The sequence below is a fragment of the Caretta caretta genome, chromosome 9 (genome assembly GCF_965140235.1).
Source record: "Caretta caretta isolate rCarCar2 chromosome 9, rCarCar1.hap1, whole genome shotgun sequence".
In the NCBI taxonomy this organism is placed as follows: domain Eukaryota; kingdom Metazoa; phylum Chordata; order Testudines; family Cheloniidae; genus Caretta; species Caretta caretta.
The window spans coordinates 56,472,109-56,492,174 of NC_134214.1; the positions used below are offsets into that span (position 1 = coordinate 56,472,109).

The window sequence follows — 20,066 nt, forward strand, 5'->3', positions numbered from 1 at the left end:
TGATCACAGTGGTCCTTGGTTGCCTTGGAATCTCTGAAATCCTCTCCACAGCCTGGATGGAATCAAGGCTGCGTGAGTGTCGGTGTTAGTGGTGGTAGGCAGAGGAGTGTTGGGGGTGTCCTTTGAAGGAAGTGACCTTGTCTCTTTGTCTCAACAGTGCAGTGGACTGAGCAGGAGTTTGAGCTGGCCCTCTGGGCCTTCAGGAAGTGGAAGTGGTACCAATTCACATCGCTCCGGGACCTGCTGTGGGGCAATGCAATTTTCTTAAAGGAGGCCAATGCCATTAGTGTGGAGCTGAAGAAGAAAGTAAGCACCTTCTCTCATAGAATCATAGAATCATAGAATACCAGGGTTGGAAGGAACCTCAGGAGGTCATCTAGTCCAATCCCCTGCTCAAAGCAGGACCAATCCCCGACTAAATCATCCCAGCCAGGGCTTTGTCAAGCCTGACCTTAAAAACCTCTAAGGAAGGAGATTCCACCACCTCCCTAGGTAACCCATTTCAGTGCTTCACCACCCTCCTAGTGAAAAAGTTTTTCCTAATATCCAACTTAAACCTCCCGCACTGCAACTTGAGACCATTACTCCTTGTTCTGTCATCTGCTACCACTGAGAACAGTCTAGATCCTTCCTCTTTGGAACCCCCTTTCAGATAGTTGAAAGCAGCTATCAAATCCCCCCTCATTCTTCTCTTCTGCAGACTAAATAAGCCCAGATCCCTCAGCCTCTTCTCATAAGTCATGTGTTCCAGTCCCCTAATCATTTTTGTAGCCCTCCGCTGGACTTTTTCCAATTTTTCCACATCCTTCTTGTAGTGTGGGGCCCAAAACTGGACACAGTACTCCAGATGAGGCCTCACCAATGCCGAATAGAGGAGAATGATCATGTCCCTCGATCTGCTGGCAGTGCTCCTACTTATACATCCCAAAATGCCATTCGCCTTCTTGGCAACAAGGTCACACTGTTGACTCATATCCAGCTTCTCGTCCACTGTAACCCCTAGGTCCTTTTCTACAGAACTGCTTCCTAGCCACTCGGTCCCTAGTCTGTAGCAGTGCATGGGATTCTTCCATCCTAAGTGCAGGACTCTGCACTTGTCTTTGTTGAACCTCATCAGATTTCTTTTGTCCCAATCCTCTAGTTCTTCTTTGAGTGCTTGTTCACTTCCATCCAACATTAGGTATGCATGCGTCGCGTGCACGAGCGTCAGAAACTTTTTCCCTTAGTGGCTCCTGTCAGGCTGGCAGGGCCCCTGAGTGGCGCCACTGCGCCTTGCATATATACACCTGCCTGCCGACCCCCTTCGGTTCCTTCTTATCGTCCGTGGCGGCTTTGGAACAACCTCTCTCTCTTGGATGAGAGCAGTCCCTTAGCCTTTCTCATAAATAGCTGTTATCAGTTAGTTAGCATACCTTTGTTGTGGACAATTAAGTGATTAGGTGCTTGAAGGCTTCCAGCACCCACCCCGGGCCATGGGGCATGCTGCAGGCCCATGGGTTTAAGGCTTGTGCCACGTGCCACAGGCCTATGCCAGTTAGTGACCCCCATGGCTCATGTCTACATTGCCTGGGGGAAGAACATCAAACTGAGCGGTGTAAGATTTGCAAGACGTTCAAGCCAAGAATACAGAAAGAAAGATACTTTCATTTAAAGCAGTTGTTGATGGAAGCCGCGTTGCAGCCACCGGGCCCGCAGTGCCCAACGCTGGCTCCGGCTTCCTTGGTGCGTAGTACCCCGGAGCCGTCGGGAGACTCAGCACTGGCTAAACACCGAAAGCTGTCGGCCCCAGAGCGCCAGACTAGGCCCCAGCACCGCTTGTCCTCCCTGGTGCGGCCCACGGCGCAGCCAAAAGGAAGGCGCGGACTTTCCCCGCATCGGAGGCCGGCGCCTTCCAAGGCCCCGAGCACCAATAAGAGCGGGAAGGCCACTGTACGGGCGCTGGACATGGAGGTGGAGGAGATCTGCAGAGCAGACACCTGGTCCTTGGTGTATACCTTCACAACCCATTACGTGGTCAACCAGCAGGCCAGAGAGGACGTGGCAGTTGGCAGAGTGGTCCTCCAATCAGTTGTTCCGTGACTCCTACCCTCCTCCAGAGGTAAGCTTGTGATTCACCTAATGTGGAATGGATGTGAACAAGCACTGAAAGAAGAAAAAATGGTTACTTACCTTCTTGTAACTGTTGTTCTTCGAGATGTGTTGTTCTCATCTATTCCACCACCGACCCTCCTACCCCTCTGTTGGAGTCGCCAGCAAGAAGGACCCGGAGGGGGTTGGGCGGCAGGGGTATTTTTGCACGGCACAGTGGCACCACTTGGGGGGCCCGCCTGCCCGACGGGAGCCGCTAAGGGAAAAAGTTTCCGACGCTGGTGCACGCAGCGCATGCACACCTAATGTGGAATGGACGTAAACAACACATCTCGAAGAACAACAGTTACAAGAAGGTAAGTAACCATTCTTTCTTCTAGCTCCCTCTGTATCCTATCCCTACCCTCCAGCGTATCTACCACTCCTCCCAGTTTAGTGTCATCTGCAAACTTGCTGAGGGTGCAATCCACGCCATCCTCCAGATCATTAATGAAGATACTGAACAAAACTGGCCCCAGGACCGACCCTTGGGGCACTCCACTTGATACCGGCTGCCAACTAGACATGGAGCCATTGATCACTACCCATTGAGCCCGACAATCTAGCCAGCTTTCTATCCACCTTAGAGTTCATTCATCCAGCCCATACTTCTTTAACTTACTAGCAAGAATACTGTGGGAGACCATGTCAAAAGCTTTGCTAAAGTCAAGGAATAACACATCCACTGCTTTCCCCTCCTCCACAGAGCCAGTTATCTCATCATAGAAGGCAATTAGTTTTGTCAGGCATGCCTTCCCCTTGGTGAATCCATGCTGACTGTTCCTGATCACTTTCCTCTCCTCTAAGTGCTTCAAAATTGGTTTCTTGAGGACCTGTTCCATGATTTTTCCGGGGACTGAGGTGAGGCTGACTGGCCTGTAGTTCCCCGGATCCTCCTTCTTCCCTTTTTTAAAGATTGGCACTATGTTAGCCTTTTTCCAGTCATTCAGAACCTCCCCCAATCGCCATGAGTTTTCAAAGATAATGGCCAATGGCTCTGCAGTCACATTCACCAACTCCTTTAGCACCCTCGGATGCAGCACATCTGGCCCCATGGACGTGTGCTTGTCCAGCTTTTCTAAATAGTCCTGAATCACTTCTTTCTCCACAGAGGGCTGGTCACCTCCTCCCCATGCTGTGCTGCTGCTGTAGTTGTCTGGGAGCTGACCTTGTTCATGAAGACAGGGGCAAAAAAAGCATTGAGTACATTAGCTTTTTCCACATCCTCTGTCACTAGGTTGCCTCCCCCATTCAGTAAGGGGCCCACTCTTTCCTTGACCTTCTTCTTGTTGCTAACATACCTAAAGAAACCCTTCTTGTTGCTCTTAACATCTCTTGCTAGCTGAAACTCCAAGTGGGATTTGGCCTTCCTGATTTCACTCCTGCATGCCTGAGCAATATTTTTATACTCTTCCCTGGTCATTTGTCCAGTCTTCCTCTTCTTGTAAGCTTCTTTTTTGTGTTTAAGATCAGCAATGATTTCACTGTTAAGCCAAGCTGGTCGCCTGCCATATTTACTATTCTTTCTACACATCGGGATGGTTTGTTACTGCAACCTCAATAATGATACATTAAAATACAGCCGGCTCTCCTGGACTCCTTTCCCCCTCATGTTATTCTCCCAGGGAATCCTGCCCATCAGTTCCCTGAGGGAGTCAAAGTCTGCTTTTCTGAAGTCCAGGGTCCATATTCTGCTGCTCTCCTTTCTTCCTTTTGTCAGGATCCTGAACTCGACCATCTCATGGTCACTGCCTCCCAGGTTCCCAGCCACTTTTTCTTTCCCTACTTATTCTTCCCAGTTTGTGAGCATCAGGTCAAGAAGAGCTCTGCCCCTAGTTGGTTCCTCCAGCACTTGCACCAGGAAATTGTCCCTGTCACACTCAGGCTCTCCAGGATTTTACCCCGAGTTATGTAACTGAGTTTTCGTTCCAGTTTTTTGGAGGAAATTGGATGCCTCCACTTCCCCATGGTTGCTGGATGCAGAGCTAAGCACGTGCATTTCCCAGTAATTACCAAATCAAGAGGTGTTTGTGCACAGACAGTAAGCACATGGGACAGAAACTGCAGCCCTCTGCTTTAGTAGAGTCTCATCAGCTTGCATGTACCACCAAGATGGCAAAGCTGTGAATGAGGTCAATGACTGGGGCTCTCAAAGACTGGAAAACGTGTTCCTAGATGAGCCATATTACAGGTTCTACCAGAAGCAATGGGTCAGATTCGAACCTGGCGTAAGCACGTGTAACTCCATGGAAGTCACTGACACCCGCTTAGAGGTCAGGGGTGGCCCTTTGTGCATCTCAGGAGTTATACAGAGTGGATGGATGCCAACAGTCCAAAGGCACTTACTGGGGATCCCCATTCACCATGAGCCCTCCACACACATACTGATTCTCTAACCCTCTGTCCATTCCCAGGTCCAGTTCCAGTTCGTCCTCCTCACAGACACTCTTTACTCACCTCTGCCTCCCGACCTGCTGCCCCCCAATGCTGCCAAAGATCGAGAGAAACGGCCCTTTCCACGAACCATTGTGGCTGTGGAAGTGCAGGACCAGAAGAATGGAGCAACACATTACTGGACTCTGGAGAAACTCAGGTAGAATAGGGCAGAGGTACTGTGGCACAGCCACTTGTATTGTACTGGGCGGGCTGGCACATTCAGGACAAGAAGAGTAGAGTTGTGGAGTCTCCTGTCTTGTGGTCCTAGCCCCTTGGTTTGAAGTTGCATGCAGATGCCCATCAATCAGTGAGAGTTTATTCCTTGCACATTTATTACCACTGCCTTCACAAATAAACAAGAATGATCAATGAGCAATAATACATGGCAAAATAACATAGACCTGTATTTCATTATGTATCTAAACTGATACCTCCTCACTCATATGGTCCCCATGGTTCCATTAGCTCTATTGTTATAGCTCTCCCCACTCCACACCATGCACGGATAGAGAGGTTTCCCCTTCATAGGGTAACTGCACCATGGGGGCTGGAATTCAGTTCCTGTAGTTCAGGTTGTTTGTGTGTTGTTTACCCCAGAAGTATAGTGATATGGGGCTGATGTGTGTGGCTGTAATGCATTGGATACCCCAGAAGTACAGTGGTATGGGGATGGTGTGTGTGGCTCTGACTCGATGCTCAAGGGGCTGGAAGCTGCTCTAGATCCTTAAACCTCATTGTATACGTCTGTTTCTCTCTGTTTCTTCTTGCAGACAGAGGCTGGATCTGATGCGTGAAATGTACGACAGGGCAGCAGAAGTGCCTTCTAGCATCCTTGAGGACTGTGACAACGTTGTGACGGGCGGAGATCCCTTCTATGACCGTTTCCCCTGGTTCAGACTGGTTGGCAGGTGAGAGCCTTGTTCCTCCTTTTTCTAAATCCACCTGCAATCCAAACACACCCACAGAAGGAAACATTGCTTGGTTTGATAGGGACAACTGGTGCAGTGCGGAGAGACCATAGTGGTTGCTGTGGGTGAAAGGGTTGCACCAGGCAGCAAACTAATATCTAAGGAGCACTGTTTTCCACAATCAGTTTTCTCTGCCCTCTGCATGGGTGCTCAGGAGTGATTTTCTGGGACTCCTACTGCACCTAGGCACTTGGTGCCCTGCTACAACAAGTTGGTGGTGAACTTCTCATCGCCTTTGAAGCTGTGCCTAATAACCACAAGGCCCGGGCTCTCAACCTGGGAGTGGCAGCCCCCTGCCTTTACCATCTTGTAGCGTGGGAGGGGGATTCCGGGTGGGTTGGATGTTCCCCATGATGGAAAGGGGACAGGTTGAGGACCCTGCTGTCAGGTTTCCATGTCCATGGATGTGTGTTTGTGTGCACACACGCAGGCGTGCTCATTGGTATCTGAACATGTCTCGGTGTGCTGTACTGTATGTGCTGTGTCTCCTCATGTGCTTCCCACCTGCCAGTTGGAAGGGCACACTGCTGTCAGCTAGGAGGTGTCAAAGGGACCGGACCTGTCAGTAGGGTGCTGCCGAACGCGACCAACCTTGGTGCACTCAAGGCCTGATCCTTGCCAGTTAACAGCAATGGAAGGACTCCCCTTGATGCCAGTGGGCACTCTACCGGGGCCTTAGTTGACAGAGCTACGTTCCTGCTTTGCTGAATCCTCTGCAAAGTCCGAGGTGGCAGTTCCCATCTTTCACACCAGTTTTTCCACACTTGGCGACACTGGGGGCTTCTTTGTAAGATACTTTGGACAGGCAGGTCTTATTTCCCTCTCCCCTCCTGAATAGCGACGGTCCTTGGTGTAAAAGAAAAAGCCTATTCTTTCTCTCTCTTCTGTTTGGAATAGCTGGTGTTAACCTGTCTTCTATCTTGTTGTACTAACCTTAGTTCAGATATCTCTGGCTGCAACAGCTCTCCTCTTTTCAACACATGCATGAGCGAGCGCATGGCTGATCTCACCCCCTCCCCCACCTTCTCGAACCCCGACTCCGACATCACCGAGCCTGCTGACGAGCAGCACGTGGGGAAGGAGGAGGAGGAGGAGGAGGAGGAGGACCTGGAGGAAGACATCTTTCCGGAGTACCCGCTGTATGATGGCCGGGATCCATTTTACGACCGCTCCCCCCTGTTCAGTTTAGTAGGAAGGTTGGTGAGGTTTTAGGAGAGCATGCTGGGAAGGAACTAGCTCTTTCGCACGAGAGAACTGCTTTCTGACACTGTTCCCATGTTAAGGGCATGCGTTCCACAGGCACTCGGGATGGGCTAGCTGAACAGTGTCCTTAAAGAGATGGCCAGCAGGGCAGGTGCACTGGTCAGTGTGATGGTAAGGCAAGTGTTGATAGGAAACGAAGAAGGGAGAGGCTATTCTAGCCAGCTCATCTTTAAAGAGTGAGCTTCAAGACAAGTATCACAGAGTCAATGGGGACCAGGATCGAGTGGCCACTGGATTCACATGGTCTCTTTAAAGAGAAGAGTTTCATGTGACAGAAAATTGTGTGGTGATGACACAGAGGGACACAGAACTGACCCAAAGTATTCCCTTTGCTTTAACACATTTGGGTTTCGGTTCTAATTTACTGCTGGAAACATTTATGATGAAATGTCTGCAAAATGGGTGGCCTTCTGCTCCTGCAGGGATTGTGAGGGTCACATCATTGCAGTCATGGAATGGAAATCCCATGCATGACTCTGACGTAAATCCTCACCAGCAAAAGGAGAACATACAGGCTTCTGGGGAGTGGTGGAATGGCCGAGACCAAGGTGTAACGCAAGCACAGTGAACTGTAAGAGAAGGCCCATTGGTTCTGATTGTTAGGAGAGGGATTCAGAGCCAGCCAGTGGCCCCGAGTGGTGTGTGAGGAAGGGATGGGAGGTGCGGAAAGTGAGCCCAGTACTAAAAGACAGGCAGGTTCAGCTGATAGTGAGTGGGATTTCCCCAGATGACTCAGGGAAGAGCTGTGGGGAATAAGGTTGGCTTCAAAAGCTAAAACCAAGGGCTGTGGAGGGAGAGGATTTTATCTTTTTTTAATTAAAGCCATATATTTTTAAGCCACCACTACTGTGAAGTGGTGACATTTCCACTTGCTGCTTTGGCTAGTACATGGCTGAAAATTGTTTTATGCAGTGGTTCGAACTAGAGCCATGTAGAAAAGTGTTGTGTGGGAATCAGAGCTGCCAGAAGTTTTCAGGTGGTTTGGAGAAAAGCTCTGGAGTGGGGAGAGCTTCTCTGCCCTGAAGGGCTGGGAGTGGACTCTGCCCAAAGAGAAAGAGAATTGTTTATTTTCTTTTGCTAGTGAAAACAGAATGTTTCAATGGTTCATTCTGGAAAAGAACTCCAGATCTTGTGAAATTGGTGACATGTTTGATTTGATCGGCCACCATTTCAATCTACCAGAGAAAACCACCTGAAATTGCCAAGTATGGCACCAGATAGCCCAGTTCTGCTTCAGACTTTTCCAAGGGGAAAGAAGAGGTTTTGCCCATAATTGTCCCAGGCCCTGTCCTTTAAAAAATGGATCAAATTCAGACTTGGTGCAAGCAGCTGCAGCTTCACTGTAGTCAGTGGCATTGCTTCCACTTACACTGGGTCGTAATTTGGCCCGTGAGCTGCAAATATGTTTGTGAAAGCAAGAAACCCAGGCAAGAAGCCGAGTTCTCCTTTCCAGCCAATAGGACTTGGGCAATGGGAGCAAGAAGGGGAGGAGAAGGGATCAGAAAAGAGAGAGAGGGAGATGGGATAAGAGTCACTGCAGCCTCAGACCGAAAGAGCTGGGTTCTTCCACTTTTTTTTTCTCTTGGGGGAATCAGAGATTTTAAAAACAAACAAACCAAACTACCAGATACAACAATGATGAACCGAATCCCCCATCCTGTGGGATGTTCCTGGGAGGTCTTGCCTTTTGAATCTTCCCAATTCTTTTGAGTCAGATACGGAATTGGCTTTCCCTGTGCAGCAGCTGTGCCGATCACATTTCTCGTGAAGTGTGCTTGGATTGGTTTATGATTGGATCCTTGTCTTTGATTAGTTTCCCCCCTATTTTCTTTATTCTCTTTTTTCTTTTTCTTTTTTAGCTGCTGGCTCTCTCTCCAAAGCTTGAGCAAAAAATGGGGGTTATTTCACTTTTGTCTTCTTTTTGAAAGGCTTTTCTTTGGTCTGAGCATGCCATCTTTGCACCTCACCAATCTTGTGGTTAGTGTCTCTGCCCTCCTTCCTTTTCCTTTAGCGACATATTCCCTCCCTCTCCCTATTCCTCTCTTCCTCTTCCTCCCTCTTCAACCTTTCTGGTTTCAGTCTGCTTCAAGATGTGCTCACCTGTAATTTCAGACTGTTATGATGGAAGCTTAACAGTCTTATGATCCACATTCCTCCCCATTAAGGAGGCCTCCCGCAAGATGCCCAAAATCAGATATGTATTCACAGACACCAAAATAAAGCCATCTCCAATAAGGGCATCATAGAGCATTCAGGTGGGCGCCAGACTCAATTCCCTCTGATCCCGGACACTCAAGAGGATTCCGATCCTCTGACCCTGCAGTTCCATCTTATGAGGTGATTCACTGGGAATGGAAGATATTCTGAATCTCTCAGGAAGGGCTCAGCACCTTGTAAGATTGGGGTTTAAAGCTGGTTCTTGCCTTGTGCTTTAATGACCCAATTCAACTGCCGCTGAAGTCAGTGGAAAGATTACCATTGACTCCAGAGGGAGCTGGCTCAGGCTCCAAGATGCATAAGTTCCTCTGGACATTTGAGGCCTGATCCTGCATCTATTGCTGTCAATGGGATCACTGTCATTGCTTTCCCTGGGTGCAGGATTGAGCCCTTTCTGCAGGAATCACCCAGGCTTTATGATGATATTTCAGCTCAGCAGTCAAACCTCTGCTCTGAGGGAGGGCACTGGAGCCAAATGTACAGATAACAAAGCTAAAGATAACATAGGGATAGTCACAGAATCTTGGTTCCCTCCCTCTGAAGAAGCACCCGAGCTACTCTGTGTGGTAATACATTGTTAATACAGTGGCCTTGCTTTCTTCAAACCTATGCCACTCCATTCATCAGAGCCAGGGCCAGCTCTACAGTTTTTGCCGCCCCAAGCAGTGAAAAAAACTGTTGCCGCGGATGGCAAAAGGGAGAAGTTGCCGCTGATTTGCCGCCGCAGCCGGCAGAACAGAGAAGCTGCCGCCGAATTGCCACCACGGCCGGCGAGACAGAGGAGCTGCCACCAAATTGCTGCCATCACGGAAACACTGCCGCCCTAAGCACCTGCTTGGACCGCTGGTGTCTGGAGCCGGCCCTGATCAGAGCATGAGTGTGATGCAGTCCTGTAGACGCTTGCACCCTGCGCTCCTTCAGACTCAGGCTGGGGATGGCTCCCTATCAATCTGCTTTTCCAATCTGGAGACCAACTACAAACAACAGTAAAAGTTGTGGGGGGAGGAATTTTGTACAGCCAGTACCAAGTTCAGTGCTGATGATGGAACATGCTGACCACACACAATGCCACTATGGACTGAGGTCATTACAAAACTCCTGCTGAAAGGAACCTCCCACTTTTGCTGCCTGTTCTCATCATCCTGGACAAAGGCATGCTGCAGCTTTGTGAAAGAACTCAGACCCTGGATGGAAGGCAGCTGAGCAGGCTCACTACGAGTCAGAGGTGGTGTGGATAGGAAAGGGGGAAGCATTTTGAGGAGCTGACGTGATCCATGGCCTTGCCCACTGTTTGAGAGCATCTGCCCTCTGATCGTCAAGGGGAGGTGCAGTCCTGCGAGGCTGGTGAACAGTCTGCTGCTCCTAAATAGAGGCAGTGGCCAGCAAGGACCTATCCCCAGCAGACTGCAGTGTGGGCCTAGCCATGGGGATACTTGTTTACACCCCTGCAAGGCTAGGCTTCCTGCAACATTATCTCAGCGCAGAGGGGAAGGATGAGATGGCCTCTTAGCGTCCCATCTAGCCCTATATTTCTGTGGTTCTAGGGAGACCACAGAGAGGCTTCAAACTCTTCAGAATGTGGCGGCCCAGGTTCTGGGTAGCCTAGACCAATGGGTGTACCACATTCTGCCTTGGCTTCCAAATCCTTTTCAAGGTTCTGGTTCTAGCTCCAGCAATGGCCATCTGAAAATGTCCTTTCAACAGCAAAGAGGGGATGGTGCATCTGGTTGAGACTGGACTCTGGGCTGCATTCCGAAATTCTGGTCTAATTACAGGTAGAATCTTAGCAGTTTATTCCTCAGTCAAGAAGAGATGGTAAATTGGTAAAAGCCTTCCGATGACCGTGCTGAAAGGGGAAGTGTGATGCTGCCAGGCCTACGGTTTTAAGGATGAAGTTTAAATGTGCAGGTTTTCAACGTTAAAAGTCACCTGTTACATATATCAGGAGTCTGCTCCAGAGTGTGCCCTGCACAAGGCAAAACTGATCCCCCAGAACTAAGATCACCTACAGCCCCGTCTCCACTCTAGTTTCCTCTCTTATCCTGGATGTGTTCAGATTAGATTGGGGTTGCCTACATGACGTGAGTACCACCAAGGAGACAGCACAAACTGCAGTTGTCTTCCTCTCTCTTTGGCTGCCTTTCTCTCTCAGAACTTTTTCTACTTTCACAATGTAAAGGGTCAGAGAGTAGGGATGCAATCTTCAGTCAGCACCAGTGCCAGGTGAAGATTCAGTTACTGTCCAGAATTAATATTCTCATCCGAGTACAGTTTCACCCAGGTGTTAAAGTGCAGACCAGATGTACTCCATTCCTCTACTGATCCAGTTCTTCCTGGTGCACTGGAGTAGGTAACCATCTGTGACTCTTGCCAGCACCAGATCCCCGGCTTGGACGACCAGAAACCGAAGTGCTCCAAGGCACTGGCCAGTCTTGAAAACGTTGCCCTGGGTCACCATACAGAGGCAATAGCAGCGAGAGATTGCAGCCAATTACCGTCCAAAGGCGCTGCCTCCCAAGTACTGAGCCCGGGTGGGGTCTCAAGGGCTGGGAAATGTTCTTGTAGGATTGCAGATCTGCTCAGGAGCAGATAATTCGTCTGGAAATCCTGGGGCTCCAGGCAGCCTCCAGCTTCTCCGTGTACATGAACGTAGTCATTGTGCTGCTTGCTCGTTTAGTTAGGGTGAGACTGAGCCCTAGGCTGAGCCCAGGGGACAGAGGGAAGGCACCTGTGACTCAGGCAGACATGATTGTCCTGAGGGAGTGGGGGAGAAAGTGATTTCCTGCAGCCATTGACAACGTAGCACACTCCTCTTCTTGCGTCAGCCAGCCAGTGAATGGGGGTAGAGCCAGTGTTCACTCACCACCCCTCCTCCGGGTCCCCTGGTTGGTGGAGGGCAGGCAGCCCCAGCACCCAGAGTCACCATCCAGCAGGGCCCAACGTGGCTGTGCAGTGAGTTGGCAGCCCCCACTTCCGTGTGCTCCCCAAATGGCTGTGTGGAGCCAGGGCACAACCGAACCCTCCATGAGGACCACGTTTGCATAAAGAGAGCCCTACTAGAGCTAGAGCCTTACTGATTTCTGGGTGGCAGGATGGAACTCACGCTGGTCTGGCCAAGGAAAGGGGCTCTCCCCGCCAGCCTGACAGGCAGCTTCTCTGCCAGGGAGTGCTCAGGGGAGGGCTCCAGGTCTCAGTCCGCCTCCTGCTGGCCGCTATTTATAATTGGTACAGTGAGGTGTCAGCATCATTACTCATGCATTCAGGGATCATAGAATCATAGAATATCAGGGTTGGAAGGGACCTCAGGAGGTCATCTAGTCCAACCCCCTGCTCAAAGCAGGACCAATCCCCAACTAAATCATCTCAGCCAGGGCTTTGTCAAGCCTGACCTTAAAAACCTCTAAGGAAGGAGATTCCACCACCTCCCTAGGTGATGCATTCCAGTGCTTCACCACCCTTCTAGTGAAAAAGTTTTTCCTAATATGCAACCTAAACCTTCCCCACTGCAACCTGAAACCATTACTCCTTCTTCTGTCATCTACTACCACTGAGAACAGTCCAGATCCATCCTCTTTTGAACCCCCTTTCAGAGAGCTGAAAGCAGCTATCAAATCCCCCCTCATTCTTCTCTTCCGCAGACTAAACAATCCCAGTTCCCTCAGCCTCTCCTCATAAGTCATGTGTTCCAGTCCCCTAATAATTTTTGTTGCCCTCTGCTGGACGCTTTCCAATTTTTTTAAATCTGTCTTGTAGTGTGGGGCCCACAACTGGACACAGTACTCCAAATGAGGCCTCACCAATGGCAAATAGAGGGGAACGATCACGTCCCTCGATCTGCTGGCAGTGCCCCTGCGTATACAGCCCAAAATGACATTGGCCTTCTTGGCAACAAGGGCATATCCAGCTTCTCATCCACTGTAACCCCTAGGTCCTTTTCTGCAGAACTGCTGCCTAGCCACTTGGTCCCTAGTCTGTAGCGGTGCATGGGATTCTTCTGTCCTAAGTGCAGGACTCTGCACTTGTCCTTGTTGAACCTCATCAGATATCTTTTGGCCTAATCCTCTAATTTGTCTAGGTCCCTCTCTATCCTATCCCTACCCTCCAGCGTATGTACCTCTCCTCCCAGTTTAGTGTCATCTGCAAACTTTCTGAGGGTGCAATCCACGCCATCCTCCAGATCATTAATGAAGATATTGAACAAAACCGGCCCCAGGATCAACCCTTGGGGCACGCCGCTTGATACCGGCTGCCAACTAGACATGGAGCCATTGATCACTACCTGTTGAGCCCGACGATCTAGCCAGCTTTATATCCACCGTAGAGTCCATTCATCCAGCCCATACTTCTTTAACTTGCTGGCAAGAATACTGTGGGAGACAGTGTCGAAAGCTTTGCTAAAGTCAAGGAATAACACATCCACTGCTTTCCCCTCATCCACAGAGCCAGTTATCTCGTCACAGAAGGCAATTAGATTAGTCAGGCATGACTTGCCCTTGGTGAATCCATGCTGATTGTTCCTGATCACTTTCCTCTCCTCTAAGTGCTTCAAAATTGGTTTCTTGAGGACCTGTTCCATGATTTTTCCGGGGACTGAGGTGAGGCTGACTGGCCAGTAGTTCCCTGGATGCTCCTTCTTCCCGTTTTTAAAGATGGGCACTATGTTAGCCTTTTTCCAGTCGTCTGGGACCTCCCCTGACCACCATGAGTTTTCAAAGATAATGGCCAATGGCTCTGCAATCACATCCGCCAACTCCTTTAGCACTCTTGGATGCAGCGCATCCGGCACCATGGGTTTGTGCTCATCCAGCTTTTCTAAATAATCCCGAACCACTTCTTTCTTCACAGAGGGCTGATCAGCTCCTCTCCATGCTGTGCTGCCCAGTGCAGTAGTCTGGGAGCTGACCTTGTTCGTGAAGACAGAGGCAAAAAAAACGTTGAGTACATTAGCTTTTTCCACATCCTCTGTCACTAGGTTGCCTCCCCCATTCTGTAAGGGGCCCCCACTTTCCTTGACTTTCTTCTTGTTGCTAACATACCTGAAGAAACCCTACTTGTTACTCTTAACATCTCTTTCCAGTTGCAAGCCCAAGTGTGATTTGGCCTTTCTGATTTCACTCCTGCATGCCTGAACAATATTTTTATACTCTTCCCTGGTCATTTGTCCAATCTTCCACTTCTTGTAAGCTTCTTTTTTGTGTTTAAGATCAGCAAGGATTTCACTGTTAAGCCAAGCTGGTCGCCTGCCATATTTACTATTCTTTTTACGCATCGGGATGGTTTGTTACTGCAACCTCAATAAGGATGCATTAAAATACAGCCAGCTCTCCTGGAGTACTTTACCCCTCATGTTATTCTCCCAGGGAATCCTGCCCATCAGTTCCCTGAGGGAGTCAAAGCCTGCTTTTCTGAGTCCAGGGTCCATATTCTGCTGCTCTCCTTTCTTCCTTATGTCAGGATCCTGAACTCGACCATCTCATGGTCACTGCCTCCCAGGTTCCCATCCACTTTTTCTTCCCCTACTAATTCTTCCCTGTTTGTGAGCGGCAGGTCAAGAAGACCTCTGCCCCTAGTTGGTTCCTCCAGCACTTGCACCAGGAAATTGTCCCCTACACTTTCCAAAAACTTCCTGGATTGTCTGTCCACCGCTGTATTGCCCTCCCAGCAGATATCAGGGTAATTGAAGTCTCCCATGAGAACCAGGGCCTGCAATCTAGTAACTTCCGTGAGTTGCCGGAAGACAGCCTCATCCACCTGATCCCCCTGGTCTGGTGGTCTATAGCAGACTCTCACCACGACATCAGCCTTGTTGCTCACACGTCTAAACTTAATCCAGAGACTCTCAGGTTTTTCTGCAGTTTCATAGCAGAGCTCTGAGCAGTCATACTGCTCTCTTACATACACTGCAACTCCCCCACCTTTTCTGCCCTGCATGTCCTTCCTGAACAGTTTATATCCACCCATGACAGTACTCCAGTCATGTGAGTTATCCCACCAAGTCTCTGTGATTCCAATCACATCATAATTCCTTGACTGTGCCAGGACTTCAAGTTCTCCCTGCTTGTTCCCCAGGGTTCTTGCATTTGTGTATAGGCACTTAAGATAATTCGCTGATCGTCCTGCTTTCTCAGTATGAGGCAGGAGTCCTCGCGTCTTGCGCTCTCCTGCTCATGCTTCCTCCCGGTATCCCACGTCCCCACTTACCTCAGGGCTTTGGTCTCCTTCCCCCGGTGAACCTTGTTTAAAGCCCTCCTCACTAGGTTAGCCAGCCTGATTGTGAAGATGCTATTCCCTCTCTTCGTTAGGTGGAGCCCATCTCTGCCTAGCACTCCTCCTTCTTGGAACACCATCTCATGGTCAAAGAATCCAAAGCCTTCTCTCCAACACCACCTGCGTAGCCATTCTTAGACTTCCACGATTCGACGGTTTCTACCCGAGCCTTTTCCTTCCACAGGGAGGATGGTGAGAACACCACTTGCGCTTCAAACTCCTTTATCCTTCTTCCCAGAGCCACATAGTCTGCAGTGATCCGCTCAAGGTCATTCTTGGCAGTATCATTGGTGCCCACGTGGAGAAGCAGGAAGTGGTAGTGATCCGAGGGCTTGATGAGTCTCGGCAGTCTCTCCATCACATCGTGAATCCTAGCTACTGGCAAGCAGCAGACTTCTCGGTTTTCCCAGTCGGGGCGGCAGATAGATGACTCAGTCCCTCTGAGGAGGGAGTCCCCGACCACCACCACCCACCTCCTCCTCTTGGGAGCGGTGGTCGTGGAACCCCATCCCTAGGACAGTGCATCTCATGCCTTCCAATCGGCGGAGTCTCTTTCTGTTCCCTTCCCTCAGATGTATCATCTAGTCCACTCTCCGCATTAGTACCTGTGGAGAGAACATGAAAATGGTTACTTACCTGTATCTGCATTGCTGGTACATGGATGCTCCCCTTTCTTCTTCTGGAGGTCACATGCTGCCAAATTTCTTCACTGTCCTTCTGTCCCTGCTGTGCAGCCTGCTCTGAATCTTCAGAATGTTGTGTCCGTAGAAGCATATCCTGACGTCTGTCCAGGAAATCTTCAGTTTCTCTTATGCACCGCAGGATCGATACTTGTTTCTCCAGACCTTGAACCTTCTCTTCCAATATGGAGACCAGCTTGCACTTTGTGCAGACAAAGTCGCTTCTGTCCTGTGGAAGAAAAACAAACATGGGACATCCTGTGCAGGTAACAACAGCTGAACGCTCGCCATCCATATTACCTTCCTTCTACGAGCTTCCTCAGGAGTTGTTGTAACTACTCAGAGAAGCCTGCAAGATGTAAGCCTCAGTGGGCTCTCCCAAGGCGAACTCCCTCTCTTAGCCTCTCCGCTGTTCGCCGCTCAGCTGGTTCACAGCTGGCTGCCTTTTTATAACAGTCAGGCCCACTCAAGGCTCACCTGGAACAAAGCACTCCCAATTCACACTTTTCAAACAATCAAGCACAGTCAAACTGACAAACTGCCCTGCTGCCTGGGCATTGAACTCGCAGGGCAAAATCCTCAGCTGGGGTAAATAGCATAGTGAGTGGGACTCCATTGATTTACACCAGCTGAGGTTCTGGCCTGTGGTTCCTGGATGTGACTCACTGAGCACTGTTCGCTCCCTGTCTGGTGTCACATGGTGCATAGGGCCCATCAAGCAGTCTTTACACCGCAGGCAGCCGTGCTGATTTCCATGGCAGTAGGGTACTATTTAGCACGCCGCAGGGTGATTGATTCGGAGGAGCCAGGTGCATTCACAAGGTGGGTGCTTGTTGCATGGAGGCTCTACCAGCTGGGCACTGACTGAGCAGGCCCCTGTACTTGGTGCAGACACAGACCCCTGGTTGAAGGCAGGCTTGACCCTCTTGGGGATAGGTTTTCATACACTGGGGATGTGCCGGGCCTCTCTTAAAGCAGGCTGAAAACCCACCATTGCAATAGCTTCTCAGTCTCAGACTCTGGACAGTTGTCTGCATTTCTCAGCCTGTCTGCAGGAGGCTCTGCGCTCTAACCAAGAACTTCCTTTCCTTCACTCTCTCTCCTCTCCTTCCTCCTCCTCTTTTTCCCTTTTCCTTCCTGCCTCTCTCTTCCTCTGCCTCCTCTCCCACAGCCCACCCTGATCCTCTCTTGCCTGTCCCCCTCCCCACACTCTTTAATCTGCAGCAGACCCGTGGTTGTTTCACAGCACCTTCCGTCCTATTTCTCCAGTTCTCCACTGCAAGAGGTCCTCTTTCTAGCTTCCTTGTTGCACCAACACAGCCCCCTCCTCAGCCCTCCCCACGACGCTGTCGCGCCCATGGGAGATGACAGGCCGAGAGGTACGCTGGTGCTCACTAACTCGCTGCCACTTTCGCAGGAACCTGATGTTACTGTAGCTCTGCCTCACACCAGCCTCTCCTAAGCACGCTGAATCCCCCCCACACACACACTTCTGGCTGGCCCTGGCTGCCTTTCTTTAGTTTTGCTTTGCAGCACCATGTTGTGATGTAAGCGGTGAACTGTGAGCCCAGCTGCCATCTGGCCATGGAGCGTGTTTGGAAACCCCAGGGTGGGGGTGCAGTGACCCCTCTCCTGTTTTACTTGACTCTTTCAGGGCATTTGTGTATCTCAGCAACCTGCTGTACCCGGTGCCGCTGGTGCACCGCGTCGCCATTGTCAGTGAGAAGGGCGAGGTGAAGGGCTTCCTGCGCGTAGCAGTCCAGGCCATCTCAGGTACAGTGGGTGAGCAGCAACTGGTTTCCAGTGGCAGGCAGATGCTCTGAGCTGGCCATGCCCTAGTGCCATAGTGAGTCTGGAGAGCCAGTTCTCAGGGCCATTGCATTTCATGGAGACATATGCCCTTTCCTGAGCGTGATGAGCCCCGTGCTGTGTGCTCTGGCTGGTGACACCAATCCATTAGTCCACTAGCCTAAGCGTTTCTTCAGACCTTGCTCTCCTTGTTGCATTGTGCACAAGAACTGCCCCCCCCCCCAAAAAGTGGGCCCATGCAGTATTGCACACACACGGGATTTGCTGGGAGGTATGCCACTCACAGACCACCATGCAATGTCTTCCTGCTCTAGGAATACAAGGACATCCAGCTTCCTGTGGTAGGAATTGTGGGTGCTGTAGGCCAATAGGCATCACCTGTACTGTCATTAGAATTGCCACAAGAGGGCACTCATCACTCTGTGGGTTATATTGTATGCGGCTCCCGCCCCATGCAACTCTCCTGACTTCAGTGGGTTACATGTGGTGTAAATCAATTCAGCATCAGCCCCCGTGTGCATGCGTCAATACGTTCCAAGATCCATGCCTTACCGGGACAAATTGCTATCTCCTGGGGTGAGAAGGAAATTATTTTGTCCGATTCTTCAGTCCCAGGCTTCCCCATCAATTGGATCCAACCTGATCCGGAAGGACCTCTCATTCATGGTATGCAAGGGGAAGTGGGGCATGTCATAGATTTATCATGAATAGAGCCCGACCCTGGTGGAACTGACCCATCTGAATTATCAGTCACCTTGAGCAAGGTGAATCATAGATGGGGTCAGTTCCACCAGGATCTGTCTCTATTCATGATAAATCTAGGGCTGAGGAAAATTAATAGCAATGCTTTTTTCTTGCACTTTTCGTTTCAGGTACTTATTCTGCTCTGCAAGTACAACCACCATCCCCAACATGTACATGCACACACAGCTATTCTAATAGGATGCTCTTGCAAAGAAACTGAAAACTCTGCCATGTCATGTCATGGTTTTATGATCTGGGCTATCATCCGCTTAACTAGCAAGGGCATTAGTGTGGTGCTGTTGGTACCAATTTATAGATGAGTGTGCACATAGATGGCTGTTAGCTAATGTAGAATTGTTGACCATCTCTCTGAAACAAAGGCTGGAAAGCACTTCTTGCAACGTTTCCATGATTGCCTTTTGAAATTCACTGGTTTTCATCAAGTTCTGCAGTCAGTGACCACTCAAGCGTTCCTTGATGAAGAAACTCAGGGAGCAGTGTATGAAAGGTCACAATCCAGGAGACCTTGACTCTGGCTGCGATCTGCTTTGGGAGTGACTTTTTCTGGCCTTTCTGTAATGTCTTGCTATGTTTCCTCTTTCAGCGGATGAAGAAGCCCCGGATTATGGTTCGGGAGTACGGCAGTCAGGGACAGCCAAAATATCCTTTGATGATCAGCACTTTGAGAAGGTACAGTATGGCAGCCAGCCCCAGGTGAGAATATCTTTCTGTGAACTTAGCTTGCTGGGGAGCGTATTGTTTCCTGTTATTATTCATATCCTGATAACAGTCCATTCCTAATATTTTATCCTATTGGTCTCAGACTGCAGAAGAATGGGAGTGCCCTAGATATGATGCACTTTGAGATGGGAGAGGGAGTGATGACCACATCCCTCGTGGGCCTGAATGTTGGCCTCAGCCACACCAGTACAAACATTGTGACTGCAGTGGCCTGCTAGCAGAGTGGCGTGGGCACTACCCTTGCTGAATGGAACTGGAGCCTCTGGTTCATTTCACGCAGGCCAGTGAACAGCTGCTAGATGACAGTCACTCAGTACAGACCTAGGTCAGGTTTGAACAATGTCGTAGCAGCCAAAGGCTCCTTCTCTCATAACGGATCCCCTGGGCCGCTTGACCCTGTCCCTTCGGCCAATCTGTGTGCCATATGTTAACTCTGAGGCTTCACATGTTGCGGTCACAGAACTGGTGCCATTACTGTGGTAGGGGAGATAAAAGCTGCGGCCTCTCATGCCTGGCTGGGTGTCTGCCACGCAATACAGAAGGGAAGGCACACCAGGCAAGAGACGGAAAGGCTGCTCATGGCCGTTAGCAAGGTGAGCGTGCCATCAGGACCACGGCCTCCCTACACACACGGCCTCCTTGTTCCATTTCCTCTTGTGCCTGGCAGTTCCAGTCTGAGGCCTGTCCCATGCCGGGAATGTCTCGTTCGGGGACCTCGCAGGAGGAACTGCGGATTGTTGAAGGCCAGGGGCAGATAACTGACATCGGACCTTCTGCAGATGAAGTCAACAACAACACCTGTGCAGGTGAAAGG

General features: G+C 50.1%; 1 protein-coding gene across 21 annotated transcripts in view; it reads left to right on the plus strand.

The window, feature by feature from the left end:
- KIF1A (kinesin family member 1A) overlaps positions 1–20,066 on the plus strand; it is a 225,343-nt gene that overhangs the window by 149,922 nt on the left and 55,355 nt on the right. For 9 of the 21 annotated variants that reach the window (XM_048863028.2, XM_048863027.2, XM_048863031.2 and 6 more), the window contains 7 exons: positions 158–306; positions 4,542–4,720; positions 5,334–5,471; positions 6,470–6,727; positions 17,613–17,731; positions 19,116–19,201; positions 19,920–20,058. In XM_048863028.2, the coding sequence (XP_048718985.1) occupies positions 158–306; positions 4,542–4,720; positions 5,334–5,471; positions 6,470–6,727; positions 17,613–17,731; positions 19,116–19,201; positions 19,920–20,058 (1,068 nt within the window). The remainder of the gene's footprint in view (positions 1–157; positions 307–4,541; positions 4,721–5,333; positions 5,472–6,469; positions 6,728–17,612; positions 17,732–19,115; positions 19,202–19,919; positions 20,059–20,066) is intronic. The other 12 variants (XM_048863041.2, XM_048863042.2, XM_048863045.2 and 9 more) reach the window with 2 other exon arrangements.